The sequence below is a fragment of the Manis pentadactyla genome, chromosome 10, assembly GCF_030020395.1.
Source record: "Manis pentadactyla isolate mManPen7 chromosome 10, mManPen7.hap1, whole genome shotgun sequence".
Taxonomy (NCBI): Eukaryota; Metazoa; Chordata; class Mammalia; order Pholidota; family Manidae; genus Manis; species Manis pentadactyla.
Window position 1 is genome coordinate 123,250,079 of NC_080028.1, and position 19,819 is coordinate 123,269,897.

Consider the following 19,819-nt stretch of genomic DNA (forward strand, 5'->3'; position numbering starts at 1 on the left):
CAAGAGCACAGAATGCTTGAGCTCAATGCTATAAAACTCGAAACACTGAAATCCAAGCTATAGTGAAAGGAGCCGCTTGGGGGGCCCCCTGGGAATGAGGTAGAGGGTGGGGAGGGAAGGACTACAGAGGGGTAGGAAAAATCTTTGGGGGTGATGGACATGTTTATAATCTTGATAACAATAATGGTCCCCGACATATGTGTGTATGTCAACACTTACCTGATTGCATGCTTTAAATATGCAGTTTGTTGTATGTCAAGTATATGTCAATAAAGCTGCAAAAAATGAAGTATTTCCTCCCTATCCTAGACCACCTCTGCTATCTGTATACCCTGGCCATACCCTTTCTATTTCCTCTAAAATAATGTATCATTTTCTTTCTGAGTTAAAGTTCTCTCTTGTTTCCTGTCATGAACAAGACCCCGCACAGGGGTCTTGGCCTTGTCATTAGCTTATGAGCCCAAATCAACCATCCTACAAACTGCTTCCTCCGCTCCGCAGTTGATATCTTTCCCTTCTCCTCCTCACTCCAAATGTGTGTGATGGGCACTCTCTGCTGACTTCCATACCCTCCATTTGCTTCTGGACTCCTGGCCCCCTGGCATCTCTGGTCAATATGATGAGCACATTGCTTTCTCCTGGGTCTTCAGTGGTGTCCAAATCGCCAGCTTCAGCTCACAGTGCAACCCCCAGTCTGGACACCTCATTTAGGCCTCATTCCATAGCTCCTTTTCTTCCAAACCTCACCACCTATGAGTTCTCCAAGGATCTGTCCCTGCTCTTTTCTCCAGTCCTTTTACTTGGTGAATGTATCCACTCAAGACTCCATAAAAATGGCTCACCAGACTACCTTCAGTTCTGCCCAGTTTCTGTCCATTAATGCCTTTAATGAGAAGCTCCAAAGGCACCTTATCAGTGGCCTGGTGGAACCATCATTGGTCTGTGTATTTGGGTAGGAGGTTCCTCAGTGGCCCCAGGGCTGAGACACTCATTCTCAGCTCCAGCTGCTGAACTAATATAATTCCATGCAAACCAGGGAGAGACAGTGAGTCCCAGGGCTTGTTCACATGGGACTAAGTGAAGAGTCTTTCACGAGGAATCTGATATGATGTCAAGAGCCTGAACTCGTAGGAAAAAAGAATGGAGCTGAGCAAGAGGAAAGAGAGCCAGAGATGGGTCCTGTTGGAACCCAACAGAGGCATGCCAACATGCCAAGAGCCAGGCAGTGTCTAAAGCCAGCCCTCTCTCAAGACTTTTTGTTGTATGAGTCAGTATTCCCTGCCGAGTTTTCTGTTGCTTGTAACTGGAGATTCTGAATTGAACACCCCTTCAGCCATGAGTGGGAGGCAGATCCTTCAGGGAGCTTTCTTCTGTTACCATAACACACTAAAGCCTTGAAGATGTACGCTCGAGAACTTGTCACATTACAACAATTAACAGGACACATATCCTACATTCTCTAGTGGCCCAAAATCTCTCTAAGGGAAGAGAACAGATTCCTCATTGTCACCCCAGACCAGTGCCTGGGGCCCTGTGGACACCCGCCCTGTTTACGTGCAGCAGTGTTGATCTCTGATGAGTTTGTTCTGTGAGACAAGGATGTTGAGTATCTCAGCTCTCCAGTTGGATTAAGATCTTCTTTTACGCAGTCATCGTTAACCTTTCCTTTTAAATTTTCATTCTATAGCTCTTCGGCTTAAACTCTTTTCAATTGTTTCTAACATGGAATTCTACCCCCTTACTGAAGCCCCCACCCAAGCCAGTGGGGTAGGAAGCCTGTCGATGAAACCCTGTTTCGTCCTTTGCCACTGCCCCCCAAACTCTCTTCACATGCCCCAGACATGCTGGCTTCCTTTTCGTTCTTTGAAGAAGCCAAGTATGTCTCTCTTCACCCTTGGGACCTTTGGATTTGGAACTCCTTCAGCCTGGAAAGCTTTGTCTTCTCATCGTAACTATCATCTCCTTGAAGAAATTCTCCCAAACTACTCATTTGCAGGGGGCACCCCTGCCCTTTCTAATCTTCCCATAGCACCTGTCTTTTCCTGAAGGACACATACCAAAATTTGTGTTTATATAGCTGTTTGATCACCAAGTATTCACTCTCCATCTCTCAAGCTGTTATCAGAGCACAAAGACCACTTCTGTACATCACCTGTTCTGAGTCCTGGCCCCAGTAAATGCTTAATAATAAATGTTTGTGAATGAATGACTGACTCTCCCACAGCAGGTTAGCAGTGTTAGCACAGGTTGAGGCTTAATAAATAATGTCAGATTGGACCTTTCCTCAGTTTTCCAATAACATTCTCAAGCTCTACCACCATTGATGGTTACAAAATAACGAACAAACAACAACCCATCACTACCAGCTGGTAGTCAAAACACAATAATGAAGACCCACTAAACCAGCAAAGCCATAATGAACTCATCTCTAAGTTGGAAGCCACATTAAAAAAGGCCACAGCAGCTTGAGACACAGGAGCCAAAGGTGGAAATGCCCATAGGTGAATGAATGGGTAAACAACGTGGCACAGCCATACAATAAAAAGGAATAAAAACTCATACAAAGGAATAAAGTACTGACACATGCCACAATGTGGGTAAGCCTTGAAAATGTCCTATTATGCAAAAGAAGCCAGACACGAAAGGTTGTCTATGATATGATTCCATGTTTACAAAATATCTAGAATGGGCAGATCCATACAGACAGAAAGCAGATTCGTGATTACCAGGGGCTGGTGGTAGGGAGAAATGGGGAGTGCCTGCTTAATGCGTATGGGGTGTCTATCAGGGCGATAAAACTGTTCTGGACCTAGAGAAGGGTGATGTTTGCACTGAATTGCAAATATACTCAATGCCAAGGAACTGTATACATTAAAATGATTCAAATGATACATTATCTGTTACAGATGCATTTTACCACAATACATAAGGGAAGACAGGCAACAGAAAATGTTGTAATGTATGTTCTTTTAAACAATCTCCAAAGCTACACTCCAAATGAAGTATTAGGTAGCAAGAAATGCATCATGCTTCAAACGTACAAATGTCACACATACTTGTTTTTCAGAGGGCCTGGGGGCAGGAGGAGGCAGAATTACCCTGCACTTATAGAACATTCTAGACGAGAGGCGTGTGTGCCCAGGCTTTCTGAACAATTCTGCAGAACAGGGTTTCCCAGAGGCACATTGACATCTTGTGGTATGTATGGTTATTTTAGGTCATATTGTCAAATTCCAATAATTGTTTTTATCGAGGGTTATCTCTGATTAATACAACCTCACTTTTCATTGATGGTGGCCATGTTTCCTTTTTGTTTGCCTGATTTTAACCCACTGAATCCATCCGCATGCAATAAAATGTGATCTTTTTGGTGTATACAGTCCTGTAACCACCACCATGACAATACAGAACAGGTCCAGCACCCCACAAAATTCAGAATTCTCTCCCGCTGCCTCTTTGCCGTCCCCACCCTATGGCTCAGCAGCTAAAGCAGGACGTAGGGATGAACCTCCAATACGTGAGGCCATCAGAGGACAGCGGCACACATGGGGAGTGGCTGCAAGTGGGCACAAGACTGTTTCGGGAGCCATGGAAATAATCCAAAATTAGATGGTGGTGATGGTCACACAACTCTAAATATACTCAAAATCGGTGAATTGTATACCCGAAATAATGAATTTTAAGGTATGTACATTTTATCTCCATAAAACTGATATATATATCTAAAAAAAGGTGTAGGTGAGGCGACCTTTGGGTTGCTGGTATGACCCGGAGGGGCTGAGGGCCTGGACGGCGGTGCACCCTGCGCGCCCCTGTCGCCCCCCCAGGGCTGGAGCCCACTTACTGTGGCGGTGCCCGAGACGGTCTGTGCGTTCGTGTCCGCTGCGCTCTGCTCCGAGTGTGACTGCGCGGGAGGGTACAGGTTTAACGTGTGCTCGGGGACGGTGGTCTGGCCCGTGTACTCTGGCGCGGGGTGGGGGTGAGGGGCCGTGTATTCCGCGGGGATGCCGTTCTGGGGGGGTGCAAACTGGGCCGAAGCATAAGGCTGAGCCATTGTGTCAGGGGCAGCGGCTGCTTCCTGATTACCCTGAAAAATCAGAAAGGGGGAGAGAAGAGAGCAGACCGTGAGCAGGCGCCGAGCAGAACCTGACTCTGATGTGTGGTAGGAGCCAGCACTGGGCCGAGCAAGCGTCTGAGATACATGCATTAATTTCCCCCAGACCCTCTCAGGAAATAGTAGCCTATGGAACCCCATTGGGCAGATGCAGAAATGGGGGCTCAGGAAGGTGAAGCCACATTGCCCCAAATCAGCCAGCCCCACGTAGCCTAAGACCGTGAGAATCTGTGCCCGACTGGACTGGATTTTTCTGGCAGATCTTCCTTAGTTCATTCCCATTTTGGAACATGTGAGCATGTCATTGTCTCCAGTGACAGCAGAGACTTGATTTGATACTTAAAATACCAAGAGAGATTAAATGGAATGTGTGTGTTCTTGAGAGGAGACACAATTCATCTAATCATCTAAGCATTTGAATTTAATCAAAGTTTTATGTGACTTAGATCATAAGGGGATGGGGGGAGGGGTCCTTTTAATGGTCACAACGAGTGTGTGTGTGTGTGTGTGTGTGTGTGTGTGTGTGTGTGTGCATGTGTGTGACGTTCCTAGTTCCAATAGGAAGCTGCCAATGAAAATTCAAGGCCTAGTTTGGACAAAGATGGCACTCTGTGACATCCCCATTTCAAGTATCTCTGCAAAATGCTGGATTTAGCTGATTTAGCTCAGCCTCATTAGTCAAGGCCTCCCCTGACCCCCTGCCTTCTTTTTTATAAGCACGGAGTGTTACGTAACAGTGTGCCCTTCCCATTAGGTAAAACATGCCATGTGATAACCACTGTCAAGTCCAAAGAATTTTTTAAAATCCTGAATTCAAATGCTTCCATTTCTGGAAACATGTATCTGTCTCCACCTCCACCTGCACACCTCTATTTACTACCTTACACACACACACACACACAGACACACATGGCATCAGAAACTCTAACTCAGAGATCCAAATCTTCCATGGTCTCAAGAGATGGGATTGCCCAGAAAGGGAGAGGGAGGGAGAAGCACGGCCATGAAGCCTATCAGTAGCATCCGTAGCTGCCTCTCCCATTGTCTGCAGTCCATTAGATGTGACTTCAGCCCTCATGTAATGATACCAGGGCGAAAGTGTCAGAATTGCACACGTCTCCTCAGGCCCTGACACCAACACTGGGGAGCCTCTTCAGCTAAAGCAACTTGAGGTCAGCACAAAACATGGCATAGAAAGGAGAGAAAAGTGTATTCTCAGAGCAGCTCACCGAGCCTGTGTGTTTGTTTAGAGGGGACCTTAATTAGAACGCTAAAGATGTCACTTGAAAGAGAACTCAGCTGAGGATAAGTTTAAAACACTTTACAAGTGAAAACATTCCCATCAGGCCCTTTCCTCCCCCAGGCTAATTCCTCCAAATGTCTGTGCTATCGGAAGCAGAAATGTGCAGTCATTTCTTTCTGTCTCACATCTTTTCATAGCATTTGGGGCTGTGCAGGGCCCGTCAGTGGGGAGGCTGGATCACTGCAGGTGGAAAGGTAACCCCGTTGATCCTTGGGAAACCACAGGAGACAGTGATGGTCATGGCCGATTAGTGTTCATTTCTCTTTTCAAGGATAGTGCCTGGGTCCCTCTTCGGGGATACCTGCACCCTCAGCCCACGCGTGCAGACGGGGCTGAGCCCTGCCTGGGTTACCGGAGATTTGGTCACGTGACCTGGCCTAGCTAATCAGAGGGTTACACCGGCTTGGCCCCGGAGGGAAGTGGGCTCTTGCCCATCCATCTAAGCCAGTTAGGGAATCAACGCCTAGTAACTCCAGTGAGGCTTGCATCCTGGGACTTTGCTGGGGGTTTTTCCTAAGTTCTCTGCCCACTGTGATTGGCAGCTGTAGAAATAATGTAAGCCTGGAGCTGCCCAGAACAACCACTTGAAAGGGGGTCTGACTAAAGCAGAAGTCCACCCAGAGGAAAACAGAGCCCAGAAATCGCACCGAGTCCTGGGGACGCCATCTGAAGTCTGGGACCCAGTTTACCTGCAGTTAGTAACACCATTTGTTTGTTTTAGTTACAGGAGTCAGTACATGTGTTATTTTGTTCAAACTAGTTTTTCTATTACTTCCAACAAAAAGGGTCTTGGCTAATAAGAAAGCCTCTGCCGTTTATAAGCTGACTAGCATTCTCCTCTTCTACACGGCTGCTCCAGGAACATACCCGTGTGTACAGAAATCCCACATCCCACATACCACTTTTTTCTGGCTTACAGGAAGCTCCAGAACCTTTGGGACCTTGAGCACTTCATTTGTGTCAGATTCTATTTCTGCTCAAAGGGTCTGTTTCACCCTCCCCAACCTTGGTCCTGGCTCATCTCTGGATTCAAAGACTTGTGAAAATTCCAGGTGTGGCCTCAGAGAGATGCATGAAATGATGCAGAGAGAGAGGGTCACATCGGGAGAAAGTTTCCCCCCTCCACCTCCAGCAAACAACACCTTACATGTAGGAGCATGAGGTCCTTCCTCCCTGCAGGGCAACCCAGCAAGGACGACCCAGTCCCACAAAGGGCTTTCTGCTACAATCTGAGCTCTTTATGGAAAGAGAAGGGCCTGCCCTCGGGAGACCTATGCCCGCTTCATGTTCTAAATACCACCAAGTCTTGCATGTCACTGCCTCCTCTGGCTTGGAAAGCCCTGACTCCCTCACCTGGTTAGGCTCTACTTCTCTTTTGGGTCCCAGATCAAGAGCTGCCTCCTCTAGGAAGCCTGCCTCGTCACTTAAGCCACATGAGTTGACTGTCCTTCATGCTGCACTGCAGCTTGTAGCCACATCTCCCATAACTCCAGGAGCTGCTATTGTCTGCTTATTTATCTGTGAGTGTCCCGAGGCAGGGGTCTGTCATATTCTCTGCTCCATTTCCAGTGTCCAACAGCAAGCTGTCTGCAAAGGAGGAATCAATGGCTCTTGCTAAGTAAATGCGTGCGTGCTCCCATATGAACTCGGGGCCCTGTAAAGATTATTCTGGCAACAGGAGATAGGCTGGCTCGTGGGACAAATCTGGCCCATGGGTTGTTTTGTAAATAAAGCTTTATTGAGACACAGCCATACTCATAGTACTACAGTGGCAGAGTGGAGCAGTTGTGACAGAGACCATATGGCCCATAATGCCTAAACTATTGAACTACTTGGCCCTTTGCAGAAAACGTTCTCTCATCATGGTGATAGCTTTGTCACTAGATACGGGGACACCAGTTAAGAAGTCATCATTGCATAAAGAGTTTGGGCTGGATACAAAGCTGGCAGTGAAGCAGGAAGAGAGGAAGTGGGTGCGTTCTACCTAATGCAAGGAGGGGTGGCTCAGCTAGACTTGGAGATGGGCAGCGTTGAGGAGGATGCAAAATGCATGCGTCAGAATCTTCTTCGGAATTCGCTTTCCCTCACCAGATCTCTGAACTGTAAACACGTGCACACACACAGGTTTTAAACTCCGTAGAGGTGGCCTTAGGAGGAGGAGACCCATCATGGCCTCAGGCTTCTGCGCCCCATCTGGAAGACCTCCCCTCCTTTCTGGTGCTCCAAAGACAAACTGAGTGACAGACAGTTCCTTCATCTCAGGCCTACGGGGTGCCAGGCACCATGCTGGGCACTTTGCACTCGTGGTTCTTAAATGGGGGTGACCGTTCCCCAGGGGACATTAGGCAATGACTGGAGACACTAGTGGGTGGAGGCCAGCGATGTTGCTGAAGACCCTACTAGGCACAGGACGGCGCCCACCACAGAGGATTCCCCAGCCCCAACTGTTCACGGAGCCGAGCCCTAGGATCTGTTCTGCATACACTGCGTCTTAAACCCCATGTTACTGTGTGGTGATGGATACCGTAGCCCCAGACTGGGAAATAATTCTGCAAGGTCATGGCAAGGGAGGCCAGGAGCTGAACACAAGCCCACGTTTCTCCCATGCCCAAGGGCCTCTCATTTGGCAAGACTGTCCTCTGGTGGGCAGACTCCTTCCCATTTTTAAACAAACAAACCTCTCTCAGCCACAGACACCATGGCCTCTAGTCCTGTCCTCCAGCTGGTGGTGGTTACACCCTGGGAGGAAGTCAGGCGCTGGCCTAGCTGATGAAGAGAGACTGATGTTCTGTGAACCAGACTGGGGGGTGACCCATGGGGAGTGTCAGAGCGACAGCCTGGGGAACATTTGCCATCTCAAGCTCAAGGCCTAGCTGCAGAAGGCCCTGAGGCCACCCTAGGAAAGGCAAGGGCCAACTGGGGCACCACCAGAGCTCAGGATAAACCACCCACTTCTGCCAAACCTTGTGCCATGCTGGCAAGCCGAGGGCAGTGGGCTCTCAGGACTGTGTGCACGTAGAGGAGTTTGCGGGGAGCGTTCCGGTCCATGGGACTGGATTGCTCTCCTGTTCCTGGAGTTCTTAGACAGATGTTGGTGGGAGCCCCCACTGTTACTTATTAACACTGACAGCTGTTCCAGAGAGACCCTAATTAATATCACCAACATTTGCACTTTGGGCTAATTACAGCTAATATTTAATTAAGATAATTGTACTTCCTATGGAATTATTTTTCACCTTCAAGTGGTTTCAGAGATGTCTTTGTTTCCTCCCTAGTGATGTTCCCGGATTCTCAGCTTGGCGGACATGTATTTTCTGGAAAAATACACTCACACTGAGGACACCTTTTTTATGCCAGGTCAAGGCAAATCTTGGGCACGTGCACAGGCTCCTGGTTGAAAACTGAAGCCAAGTGCATGTAGATGAGGGTAACAGGCAAAAATGATTTGGAGCATTCTGGCTAGGTGTTTCCTCTTTTGCAAAAGCTGCCTTCTCTCTTCTAGTCCAATGCCAACACCCCACCTTTCCCTAAACAAGTGGTATGATCCCAGAGGTTCTGATACTTTCCGGGTCCGGGTGCCTGTGGGTGTTCTGAGTTGACAGGGAGGGAGATTCTGCTTTTGCGTGTTTCCCCCACCTCACTGAGCAAGTGCTTCGAGAGATCATGAAAACCTAACACCCAATTTTCAGTGCCTGGACTTTCCTGAGTTACCACTAAATACACAAAAGATAAAAACACAAACAAAACCCCAAAACACCTTATGTTTTAAAACCCACTATTGCTGCTGCAGCACTGGATAGAAGCTTGAAATAAAGAACATGTGTTCGAATAAATGTGGAAGAAACCCCCTCACCCTCACACACCCACACTGACCCTCAGTTAGAGCAGTAACTCAACAACAAGCGAGATGGCGTGGAATCCCATCATTACCCGAGATCCCCCGACGGGTGGCTTGCGCTCCAGTTACCGGGAGCAAAACGATTATTAAAAGGCAACCAAGTCCGACTCTCCAAAGCAAAAAAAAAAATGCCATTTCAATTTAAATATTTTACTGAAGCATGAAATAGCCAGCATATTATTGCTATTTTAAGACAAACACCGTAATCTGACTATTAGCATGGTGTGTTGACTCTGTTGCATGCAGACATTCAGAAAGGCACTCCTCAAAAGAAGAATCTCTTTGGTCATTGAAATATCCTGCAAGCCTTAATTTTTCTCTCCGAGGTGGGCTCAGGAGACAGAGTCAGAGAGATAATGAGACTTTTTTTGCCCCCCAGACATCTCCCTTCTCCCAATTCATTACCTTGAGTAGTTGAATAAAGTAGTTGTGGAAAACTAATAAGAGAACAAAAGGTGGTAGCCTGTCAGACTTTGCAAAATATACTCCACATCTAATGCAAACCACATTTCAACTCTGGAACCGTCTTTACGTGGCAGAGCACGAAATGGGTATATTCTTTTCGATGTAACTGTCTGACTTTCCCATCTGCCAGGGTGGACTTTAAGATAATCAAGTATTTTTCTGTGTGGGGGGGAGGTGGGATTTTCCAGCTTTCAAAATCAAACTTCTTGAGCATCTTCTCCGTTTTTGCTTCTGGAATTCATTTAGTCCATTCCTTGCTCTGAAAAACCTCTTCTGCCCTAAGCACAGCCCTTGTGATGAAGAAATGCACAGGCATTGTCCATCCCTAATGCACCATCTGATTCAGCTATCCACACAGCCAAGGAGAGCGTCCATTCGCGCACAGGTACCCCCACCAGAACTGACTGGCCAGAGGACACTCTCCATTCTTGGCTGCCCGCGGTTCTCAGTCTTGCTGACAGTTTGTTTTACTTGAGTTCAGGAGCGTGGACCGCTCTACTTCTCTGGCAAGAAATCGCGCATATTCAGAGAAAGCCTCCTGTGCTGGCCTGAGGAGAGCCACACGGCATTGTGCCCCCAGGCATTGAAACAAGGAAGAAAAGTGCAAAATTTCACCATGAACCTACTGGTTCTAGGACCAGCTCAGTTCGACACATCAAGCAGAAAGCCCCCCAGCCCCCACAACACACACACACACACACACACACACACACACACCCTGGGCTGAAATCCTCTCCTTTCCCCACCAGCATGATTCAAGGAGCCAAGCATGCATGGCTGACAGTGACAGACTTAACGCACAGAAAGCCTTCCGTTTCATTCAAATCACAGTTTCAAGTGAATGTAAAACGGGGAGAAATACCTGCTGCACCATTCTGCTTCCTTTCTCCTCCATAAACTTAGCAGCTGGGCTAGTCCCACACCACGAAGCATCTGCCTGGGGCCGGCCTCAGTTACGAGCGAGGGTGTGGGCTCTGTGCAACGTGGGGATGGCTGGGGTGTTGAAGGCCGCCTGGCTGACCTCCCCCTCAACATCTGACTGCTCCCCAAACCAACCCCAGATGGGACTCTTTCCGCGGGCGAGGCCTGGTCTGTCAATCACAGCTTGCCCCTCCTCTGGCTCCTGTTCCGTTTCTGAGTGTACACTGAGCAGATGATTATATAGAAGAGGAAGGGAAAAACAGCGACACACACACACACACACACACACACACACACACACACACACAAAGAGCGCTTGACTACATTAATAGCTATTTAAAAAACATTAGAAATGCTATCCTATGCATCGCCTGGAGCTAGAATTTTTCATTACTAAACTAAATATATGGTATGCAAAGTTATGAAACCCACCAGGGAGCTAGCTACTGTCACTACTCTCCTATTTTGTTTTATATTTTTAAGAGGGGTGCTGAGTCAGGGGCAGCAGAACAGAGACAGAGGACGGATGAAGAAAGAGCTCAGAGAGAGAATGGGATGGCCAGAGGTAAACTAAAACAAAATATATATATATATGTAAATTGGTCTTAAAATGCTGTAACTGACGATTGGAAGATTCGGAAGACTGGCTCCTTTGCAGCCTAGCTGTGTGATCTTAGGCAAGTCGTTGCCCTTCCCTAGGATCCAGTTTTTGCTTCTGTCGAATGGGGAGATGATGAGTGACTTCCTGGAGCAAACGCGAGGATCAAAATAAAAATCAAGTCACAGGAAAACAAACATGCACAGGGCCTGCCTTATAGTACGTGCTACATAAACAGGTTCATTCATCACGTTCAATAGCACGGTGAGCAAAACCCCAAACCACCTTTGTCCCGATGGGACTATGCAGCCAGGAGGGGCAGTAGGCTTTCAAGACAGGAACCTACAAAGGGCCATAAAATCCAGTGGCAGTATGTGCTCTGTAGGAAGAGGACAGGGACCTTGCTTTCTCCTTTTCTTGAACCTTTGTCTCTTCCTACTCATGGCTTTTCTTCTCTTCCAAACAAGCAAGAATAAAACCATGTATACAAAATCCCCAGTGATTTCAATGCCAAATGCTGCCTCTTTATTCGAAGCTACAAACACTTTGTTCTTCTTCTATTATTAAAACTACAACCACTGGAGTGAAATGTCACAACAATCTCAGTTGTTATCTGGTTATGTCTTTCTCGCTCGTGGAGGGAGAGTTTCAAGAGACCCTCCACCCTTCCCGTGCACAGCTTGCTTGTGGCCTAGATGCCTTGCTATGAGAGGACAGATCTTGCTACACTGGAGGGAATGGATAGGGTTTCTGAACCCTTTCTTGTCCCTTAAAGGGATATGTGGGGGCCCTCTTAGAAATGCGCTGCCTCAGAGGACAGACCAGGCATGCTCCTTGCATGACTCCAGCCTGGCATACGAACTCAGAGGTCATTCTCCTGAGCCATAAGAAGCCAAACTTCTGCCCTTCAACCTGGGGAAGATGGATGAGACCAAGAAAGACATATTCCCTGGTAAAAGATGTTCTGGGGAGTGACAGAAAAAATCTCTCAAACGAGCCAATACTAAACAGAGAAGAGCATGTCAGGTGGAAACAGAGATATAATAGGACATCTGGTCCTTAGCCAGTGGGCCATCAGAGTCACTTGAAGTAATCTTAGAAAAAAAATATCAGATGCCAGGACTCCAACTCAGACCCACTGGCTTAAAATCTCCAAGGGTGAGATCCAGGCATGGGGACCAGGTCATTCTGATACAGAATCCTGGGGACAATGCTCTGTGTTTTGCAAACTACAGGTGTGATCCCTTGGATTATAAAATCCTTGTGGGGAGTTATCACACCAACACTCTTTAAATGAAATAAATGATACTACCCTGGAAAAGAACGGAATAGGACAATGAGAGTATTGTTTTGTGAAACCTTATGTGTGTGAACTGGGTTACAACATAAAATCCTTTATGGATTGCAGTAAAATAAATAACATTGAAAACAGCATGCTAGGTAATTTGTAGTGTTTGTTACCATCTAACCTTCCATTAGCGCTGTCACTATGGAATCAAAGTCAAATGCTGAGCAATCAGGAACATAATGGTGGGACTGTTGTCAAGTTATTCAACCTCCAGGTGCCCCAGTTTCCTTATTAATAAACATAGGTAACACATATTCTCCCCAATAAGGCTCTTATAATGCCTTAGGTAGAACATCTACAGAAATGTGTTTTATAATCTAAAAAGTTCCGTGACCACATGTCCTCATGTGGAGATGAGCTCAGGCCCCCTTCTAGTCCAGCAAAATGCTCCCTGGGGGGAACACCTGGGAGGAGGGTCCGATCCTCACCTACAGTGTGCGGGGCACTGTGCTAGGCACTTTAGTCCCCCAAGCACCCTCATGAGATAGATTTTATGGTTCCTTGAGGCTCCAAATGAGTGAACATACTTCCTGTTATGGGATCTAGTAAATAAAGTGGCAGAACCAGAATTTGAACTAATCTGGTTTTACTGAAGAATTCCTGCCTCTGAACCCGTACTAACACGAAGATGGGGATGATGGGGGGGACGATGGTGATGGTGGTGGTGGTGGTGGTGACGGTAGTGGTAGTGGTGGTGCTGCTGCTGATGGTGATGATGGTGGCGGTGGTGGTGCTGACAGTGATGCGGTGATGGTGGTGGTGGTGCTGGTGGTGCTGGTGGTGGTGGTGGTGACGGTGACAGTGGTGATGGTGATGCTGGTGACAGTGGTGGTGGTGGTGGTGACGGTGACAGTGGTGGTGGTGATGGTGGTGATGAAAAGGGAAATGGTGATGATGGTGATGATGATAAGAAAACTTCTCTTAGGTACTACCAGTTGCTCTTCTAAACACTGAGGATACAAAATTCAACAGAGGAGCTTTGCCTTCAGTACCTCATCAACCAGGACGCTGCTGTGGTACACACTCTTCTTCCCTTTCCAAGGAGGTGGCCTCACCTCCTCACACTCACACAACTACTGAGGGCCACTTCCCCAAACCTGTCAGACTCCTGAGCTCTGTGTCCTGAAGCAGGTGGAGACGGGGTCCGCTCTGCCCTCCTTGAGGTAGACACACAGATCTTGGTCTCCCTAACTGTACTGGCTTATACAGAAAAGCCCCTCTTGAATAAAGTACTCTGAAATTGCTCTGTGGCCATAATTCACAAAAACAAACAAACTTACAAAGACAACAAGAATCCAGGTCACAGATTCAAGTGAAAGCAATTTGTTTCATTTCACTTCCCCAGCCTCGACAGGGAAGCAGCAAGAGAGGCCAGAAACCATCTCTCTGGGGCTGACAAACACCAGTCCCAGAAATACAAGCCAGCCTGAGTGGGCGGCAGGCTTGCAAAAGACAAGGTGTCATGTTTGCAAAATGTTCCATCCTGATTTTCCATTTGGAGTCACAGAAGGCAATGTAGAGGTTGTTTTTCTCAACTCCTTAAAAGTTAGTGACAATCAAATATTTATGGCACTTTGTACAAGTCAGGAGCCTTGATACGCTTGCTTATGAGGTGATACTTCCACAGGGAAATGTGCTTGTCTCTTAAAGAATCAGCAGCCTCTGGGGCAAGTGGACTTCCCAAGCAGTAGGACCCACCACTTCAGAAGAGGGCTTTCAGTTTTTCATCTTGCTCACCCCTGTCCCGATGCTCGAGGACCGTGACTTGTCCTTTAAAACCTTTATCAAAGTTTGACATCATAAACATTTTGATTCTGACGTTATATATATTTATACTGCATGAATTGTGCTGTCTGCCTCCAATGAGGCTGCGAGCTCCATGAGCACAGGAGCCTCGTCCGTCTTTCCCGTCACCACTGCCTCAAGCACTTCAAACGGGCAGGCTCACTTACACATCCAGGAGTTCTGTGGAATGAAAAATGAATTCCCAAGGTAGTCCCTGTATCCCTACCAGGACCAAGCCACGCTCTGACCCACCCAGCACCGGCATCTCCTTCATCTTCCACATACAGACAAGTGAAGCCCCACGCTGCTCCTATTTGTAAGAGAGGGGCTATTTATGCCTTATTATTGCCTGTTATTAAGAAAAAGTAATAGCCAGAGCAGCTTTTATTCATTGAGTTCTTTCTGAACATCAGACAATATTAGCTTATTTATATCAATTATCTAACTTCATCTCGACAGGAGCTATAGTTTTAATAAGCTTCTTTTAATCACACCCATTTCACAGATAAGGAAGCATAAAGGCTTGAAGCTAGGAAGCTAGGAAGTGGTATTTGCAGACAGACCTCAAATCAGTTCTTTCTCCAAAGCTGAGGTCCTTTCAAATAGGCTGTGATTGACCTCTTTCTTGGCTAAAATGAAGGGAGGGTATTTGTAAGGATTATGGTGGAACAATTAAGCACAAAATATTTTCTGACAAGTCCCTGAAGTATCCCAGTCAAAGTGGGAGGTTGCGAAAAGGCATGAGATCTTGTTTCTGCCATCCCAGATTCAGAACCCAAGTGGATTAATAGTATTAATTGCAATGGTGGTGATTATAACATTGTTGATAACAAGAATAATATAATTTGAAAGACTTACAATGTGTGCGTGCCACTGCCCTAAATGGTCTATAAATGTAGCTGCCTCAGTGCACCCATAGCCCCGTGATGTGGGCACCATCGTTATCTTCATTACATAAATGGGAGGCTTTGAAAGGCTAAGCAAATAATCTAAGGTCACTCCAGTAGTGCATGAGGAAACTCTTATTTGCAGCAATCCAACTCTGACCTCAAGGCAGGAAGTTGGAAAAAATGGAAAGGAAGTTCTTTGTACTACGCAAAATTGCCCTTGCCGTTTATTAGTGAGTGACACTTGGAGCTGCCCACCACTGGCACAAATATAGTGGTGCAGGCAGAAGGCCAAATGAGCAGGTAGACAACGGAACTAAGCAAATAAATATTAGCAAGAACTGTTTTCATAAGGGAATGAGCAGGTAAATGTATCTTAAGTCTTAATTCACTAAGGATCCTTCACTTCCTGCCTATGGAAGAAACCTCCAATCCTGAGCACACTCACTGCCACAGTCTATCTTCTTTCCCAGCCAGCTATTTTCTAAAGAAAGGAAAAAGTTCTCACCACCATCCCCGCCAGAGTAATGTCAGTGTTAAATTCATATTCAAGACGGATTTCAGTGACTTGCACCACATTTCCAATACTACTACATTTAGCTAAATCCACAAAAGGAAATGGATGGATTTTTGTTTCCTTAAATAATCTTACAGTTACCCTGCAGATACAATTTGGGATAATATCTCCGTGGTCCCCATCCTATCATAGTTATCCGGAGAAATCTCTGCTGCTTCTAAGATGGGAAATTGACACAACGTGGTGTGACGCAACTTTCTTTGTAGAAGAGGAGGTCACTATGCGTACAGACAGCACCGAGTAGCTTAGAGAGATGCCAGTTCCTCTGTGGATGTTGCTGAATGAAGCATCCCACTAAGCACGTCACCGAGGGTCTATCACTAGATTTGGAAAACTGGAAGCATTAAGTCACACTGCTAGAAAGAGAATCGTATACACTCCGTATGAGAATGACATTACAGGTAAGGAAATGTTCTAGTGAAAGAAAATGCAAACATTCCAGACAGAAAATGGTGCAAGGAGCAGGTACCACTGTCTTGTACATGGATGGATTCAGAATCATTTCCTTTCATACCATATTATAAAAACTGATTTTTCTATCCATAAGAAATGGATGCCCCAGTGCCACTCATCAACATTTCTTCTTCTCCAGTAGTCCTTTCTCAAAGCTGGATGTCTGACCATAGCTGACAGCACCCCCATGACCTTCAGGGGACGGGACACAGTTGCACAGAAACTACCAACCAGCCCCACACAGCTTATAATGAACTTACAAAACCAAACATTTAAGTGTATTTTTAACTGTCCAATTTCCTCACATGAATGTCATGGCCTCTCATGAGACTGCAAACTCCTCAAGGGCAGCTACTTGTGATATTCATCTTTTAACATTTCCTGCCTTTCTTCCATGTGTTGTAATCAGGTGTTTGACATGATAGATATCGGTTGGCTTACATTCACCTCACTTGTAGAAAGATGTCCAATCTGGTTACTGCGACAGGCAAAGATGATAAAACATGGCCTTGTCTTTTATTGTGTGTTGCATAAGTTTTAGCCTCTAATCGTTTGCCAACTAGAAAACAAAGGCTGTCACAAAATGAATTATACCTGGACTTGGGAGAAATGGAATTAGAGAGACTGCTGGGAAGCAAGAGCAATGAACTATTCAAATTGGCAAGAACTTGATATTCATGTAATTGTTTCGGCAGCTAAAGTTCTTCTTCTGGATGGCAGGTACTGTGCCAGCTTTAGGGGCTACCGTGCTGATGAGGATGGACACAGCCCAGGTACCTCATAGATACAGGCTGGCAGGAGTCACAGACAGTCCAGGAATTTGCAGCGCAGTGGGGTATGTGCCATGACAAGAGAAATACAAGGAGAGAAAGGGGCATTCCTATCCCGATGGTTTATCTAGGAGCACTTTCTAGACAAACTGATGTCTGAACTGAAAGTTACAGTGTGAGCGGGAAAAGGCTGGGTGGTATGAAACGGGCTGCCAGAACAATGTGTGGGAAGACCAGTTGTCCTGCTGCGGTAGGAGGACATCTCATATGGAGAGCAGAAGAATTGATGCAAAAGAAGTAAAGGAAAACGAGGAGGCTGTTTCCGGAGCCATCGAACCAACAAGATATTGGACTGAGAGAGAGAGCTAGAAGCTACTGGATTCTAAGGCCCAGAGGGCAGAAACCTACATCTGTTTTATTGAGCAACATATTCCCAGCACTCTCGGAATGGCATGCACAGAGCGGATGCTCAAAAACACTGTGGTTAAATCCAAGAGTCAATGCAGTGATGACACATGTCGGGATGAAGCTAGTCAAGGTAAGAAGAGAAATAGAGATGATAATTTACACTATACCGTTGGCATTACCTTTGCACTTGAAGCAGCTCAAATGCTTGAAACAGCAGAAATAAACAGAGGAAATAGGTGGTGAATAAGTAAATAAACCGGACAGAGGCCCATCATCCTCTTCGCCACCACCATCACAACAGCTTAGCCAATGACAGGATATAAAGGGTCCTGGGAGCACTTGCGTTATTACCTGTTTGAACCTCACATTACACCTCGGAAGGTAGGGAGAATGGGTACCAGTCATACCCATCTAACAGAAGAGCAAGCCGACACCCAGGTCACTCAGTGGATGCCCAAGTTCAGAGAGCTGAGAAATGTTCTTGCTGGGATTTCAACTCTAGAGCTTTTTCCATTGTACCAAACTGCTTCCTAAGTTTTCCATTCACGTGACCTGACATCTCTAGCTATAGCCATAGGCTCGACTGCACGGTGCCTTCTGGGTTTTCTCCATCGTTAACTCATAAACTTTTACATGAAAAATAAGAAAACTGAACATGGACCTTATGACAACTGAAAGTATCATCAGAACACATGGGACATAAAACTTTATTGGCCTTACAAATGCAAGACAAGGCAACTTCACTTAAACACGTGAGTATTGAAGTGACTCCTATTTATTTAAGAACGTTCAGAAGGATTGGAACCAGAGAATCTTCTTAAGTGAAGAGCAGGTTCACTAACTGCTCTGTTCCAACACAAGGGTCTTTGAGACCATGGTCCTCAATCAATGTACTACTTAACACTGGAGAACCTTGAATTATTCGCATATGTTCAGTCAATGCATAACTATGATTTATCTGTAGCTACGGATGTATGCTAGTTTCAGGATATCTCCCTGACTGAATGCTCAGCTGAGAGAGGGCTGCACGGTTTAGAGCAGAGCAGGACCAGACTGACTGAATCAAGAAGAGGTTGTGCAAAATGTCAAGAGGAGTCAATGAGGACAGTGGGTTTTTGGAAATATGGAAGACGCTTGCTTTATGTGTGTATAAGAGAGAGGCCTGGTGATGAGAAATGTTATTCAGAGACCAGTGGTGTGGTATCTACCAAATAAATTGTGTCAAATAACCTAAAACATTCAAGTTCATTTATCCAAACACTTCTGAGACAGCGACAGCTGAGAAAACCCGAGGCTGATGGATGTTAAGTAAGTTTAATTTAAAAGGCCCTCAAGGAGCAGCCTTAAGACATTTTCAAATGTGATTGTGTAGCTGTGTTAGTTGTAGGGTATGAAACTGCCCATCGGCAGCATTCATCCAGGTTTCCTTATTTGATTTTTAACACACCTGTCTTCTTGAGGCAGAATGGAATATTCTTGGAATCCACCCTAAGTAGATGAAAGGCTGTCCTTACATTCACGTACTGTCGACTCATGTATCTGGCTTACATTTATTGAACACCTACTGTTACAGTTTGAATTGTGCAACCACCCCACCACCTGCTCGTATCCAAACGCTGAAGTCCTAGTTCCCAGTATCTCAGAACATGGCCTTCCTTGGGAACGGACTAATTCCAACTGTAATGAGGTCATACAGGAAGTAGGGTGAACCCATAATGACCCTTTAATAAAAATGGGACTTCTGGACACAGACATGCACACAAGAAGAATGCCAGGTAACAGTGAAGGTGCAGGACAGGGTGATGCTTTTATAGCCAAGGGATGCCAAAGGTTGCCAGCAAACCTCCAGAAGCTAAGAGGAAGGCCTGGAACAGATTCCTCAGCCCTCAGAAGGAGCCAAACCTACTGACACTTTGATCTTAGCTGCCCGGCTTCTAGAACCATGAGATGATACATTTCTGTTATTTAAGCCATCCAGTTTGTGGTACTTTGTTACAGCAGCCGTAGGAATGTAACATACCTACTGTGTGCTGGTCATTGGAGACAACAGTGTTAAGTGAAGTCACCACCTACCTCCAGAGCTTAAAGCCCAGTGCTAGAAATCCAACAACCCAGGAAACTAAGAATGATGCAATATCTTGTCCTCTTAATCCATTCTTCACACTTCAGAGGAGGAAGCTGGAGTACCTACCTATTTTCATGAGATCTCACTTGGTCTCTGTGAAGCAGATCTTATAATCCCAGTACAAGAAGTTTAAGAACTTGAGAGACACGGCCTGGCTTTGTGATTTC

General features: G+C 46.1%; 1 protein-coding gene across 36 annotated transcripts in view; it reads right to left on the reverse strand.

Annotated features, from left to right (window-relative positions):
- RBFOX1 (RNA binding fox-1 homolog 1) overlaps positions 1 to 19,819 on the reverse strand; it is a 1,882,478-nt gene that overhangs the window by 163,676 nt on the left and 1,698,983 nt on the right. For 33 of the 36 annotated variants that reach the window (XR_008992290.1, XR_008992289.1, XM_057487615.1 and 30 more), the window contains one exon: positions 3,845 to 4,087. Coding sequence is in view for 34 of the 36 variants with exons in the window: in XM_057487615.1 (XP_057343598.1) it covers positions 3,845 to 4,087 (243 nt within the window). In the remaining 2 variants the exon portion in view is untranslated. Of the gene's footprint in view, positions 1 to 3,844; positions 4,088 to 10,642; positions 10,822 to 19,819 lie in introns of those variants that run through there. The other 3 variants (XM_057487622.1, XM_057487623.1, XM_057487619.1) reach the window with 3 other exon arrangements.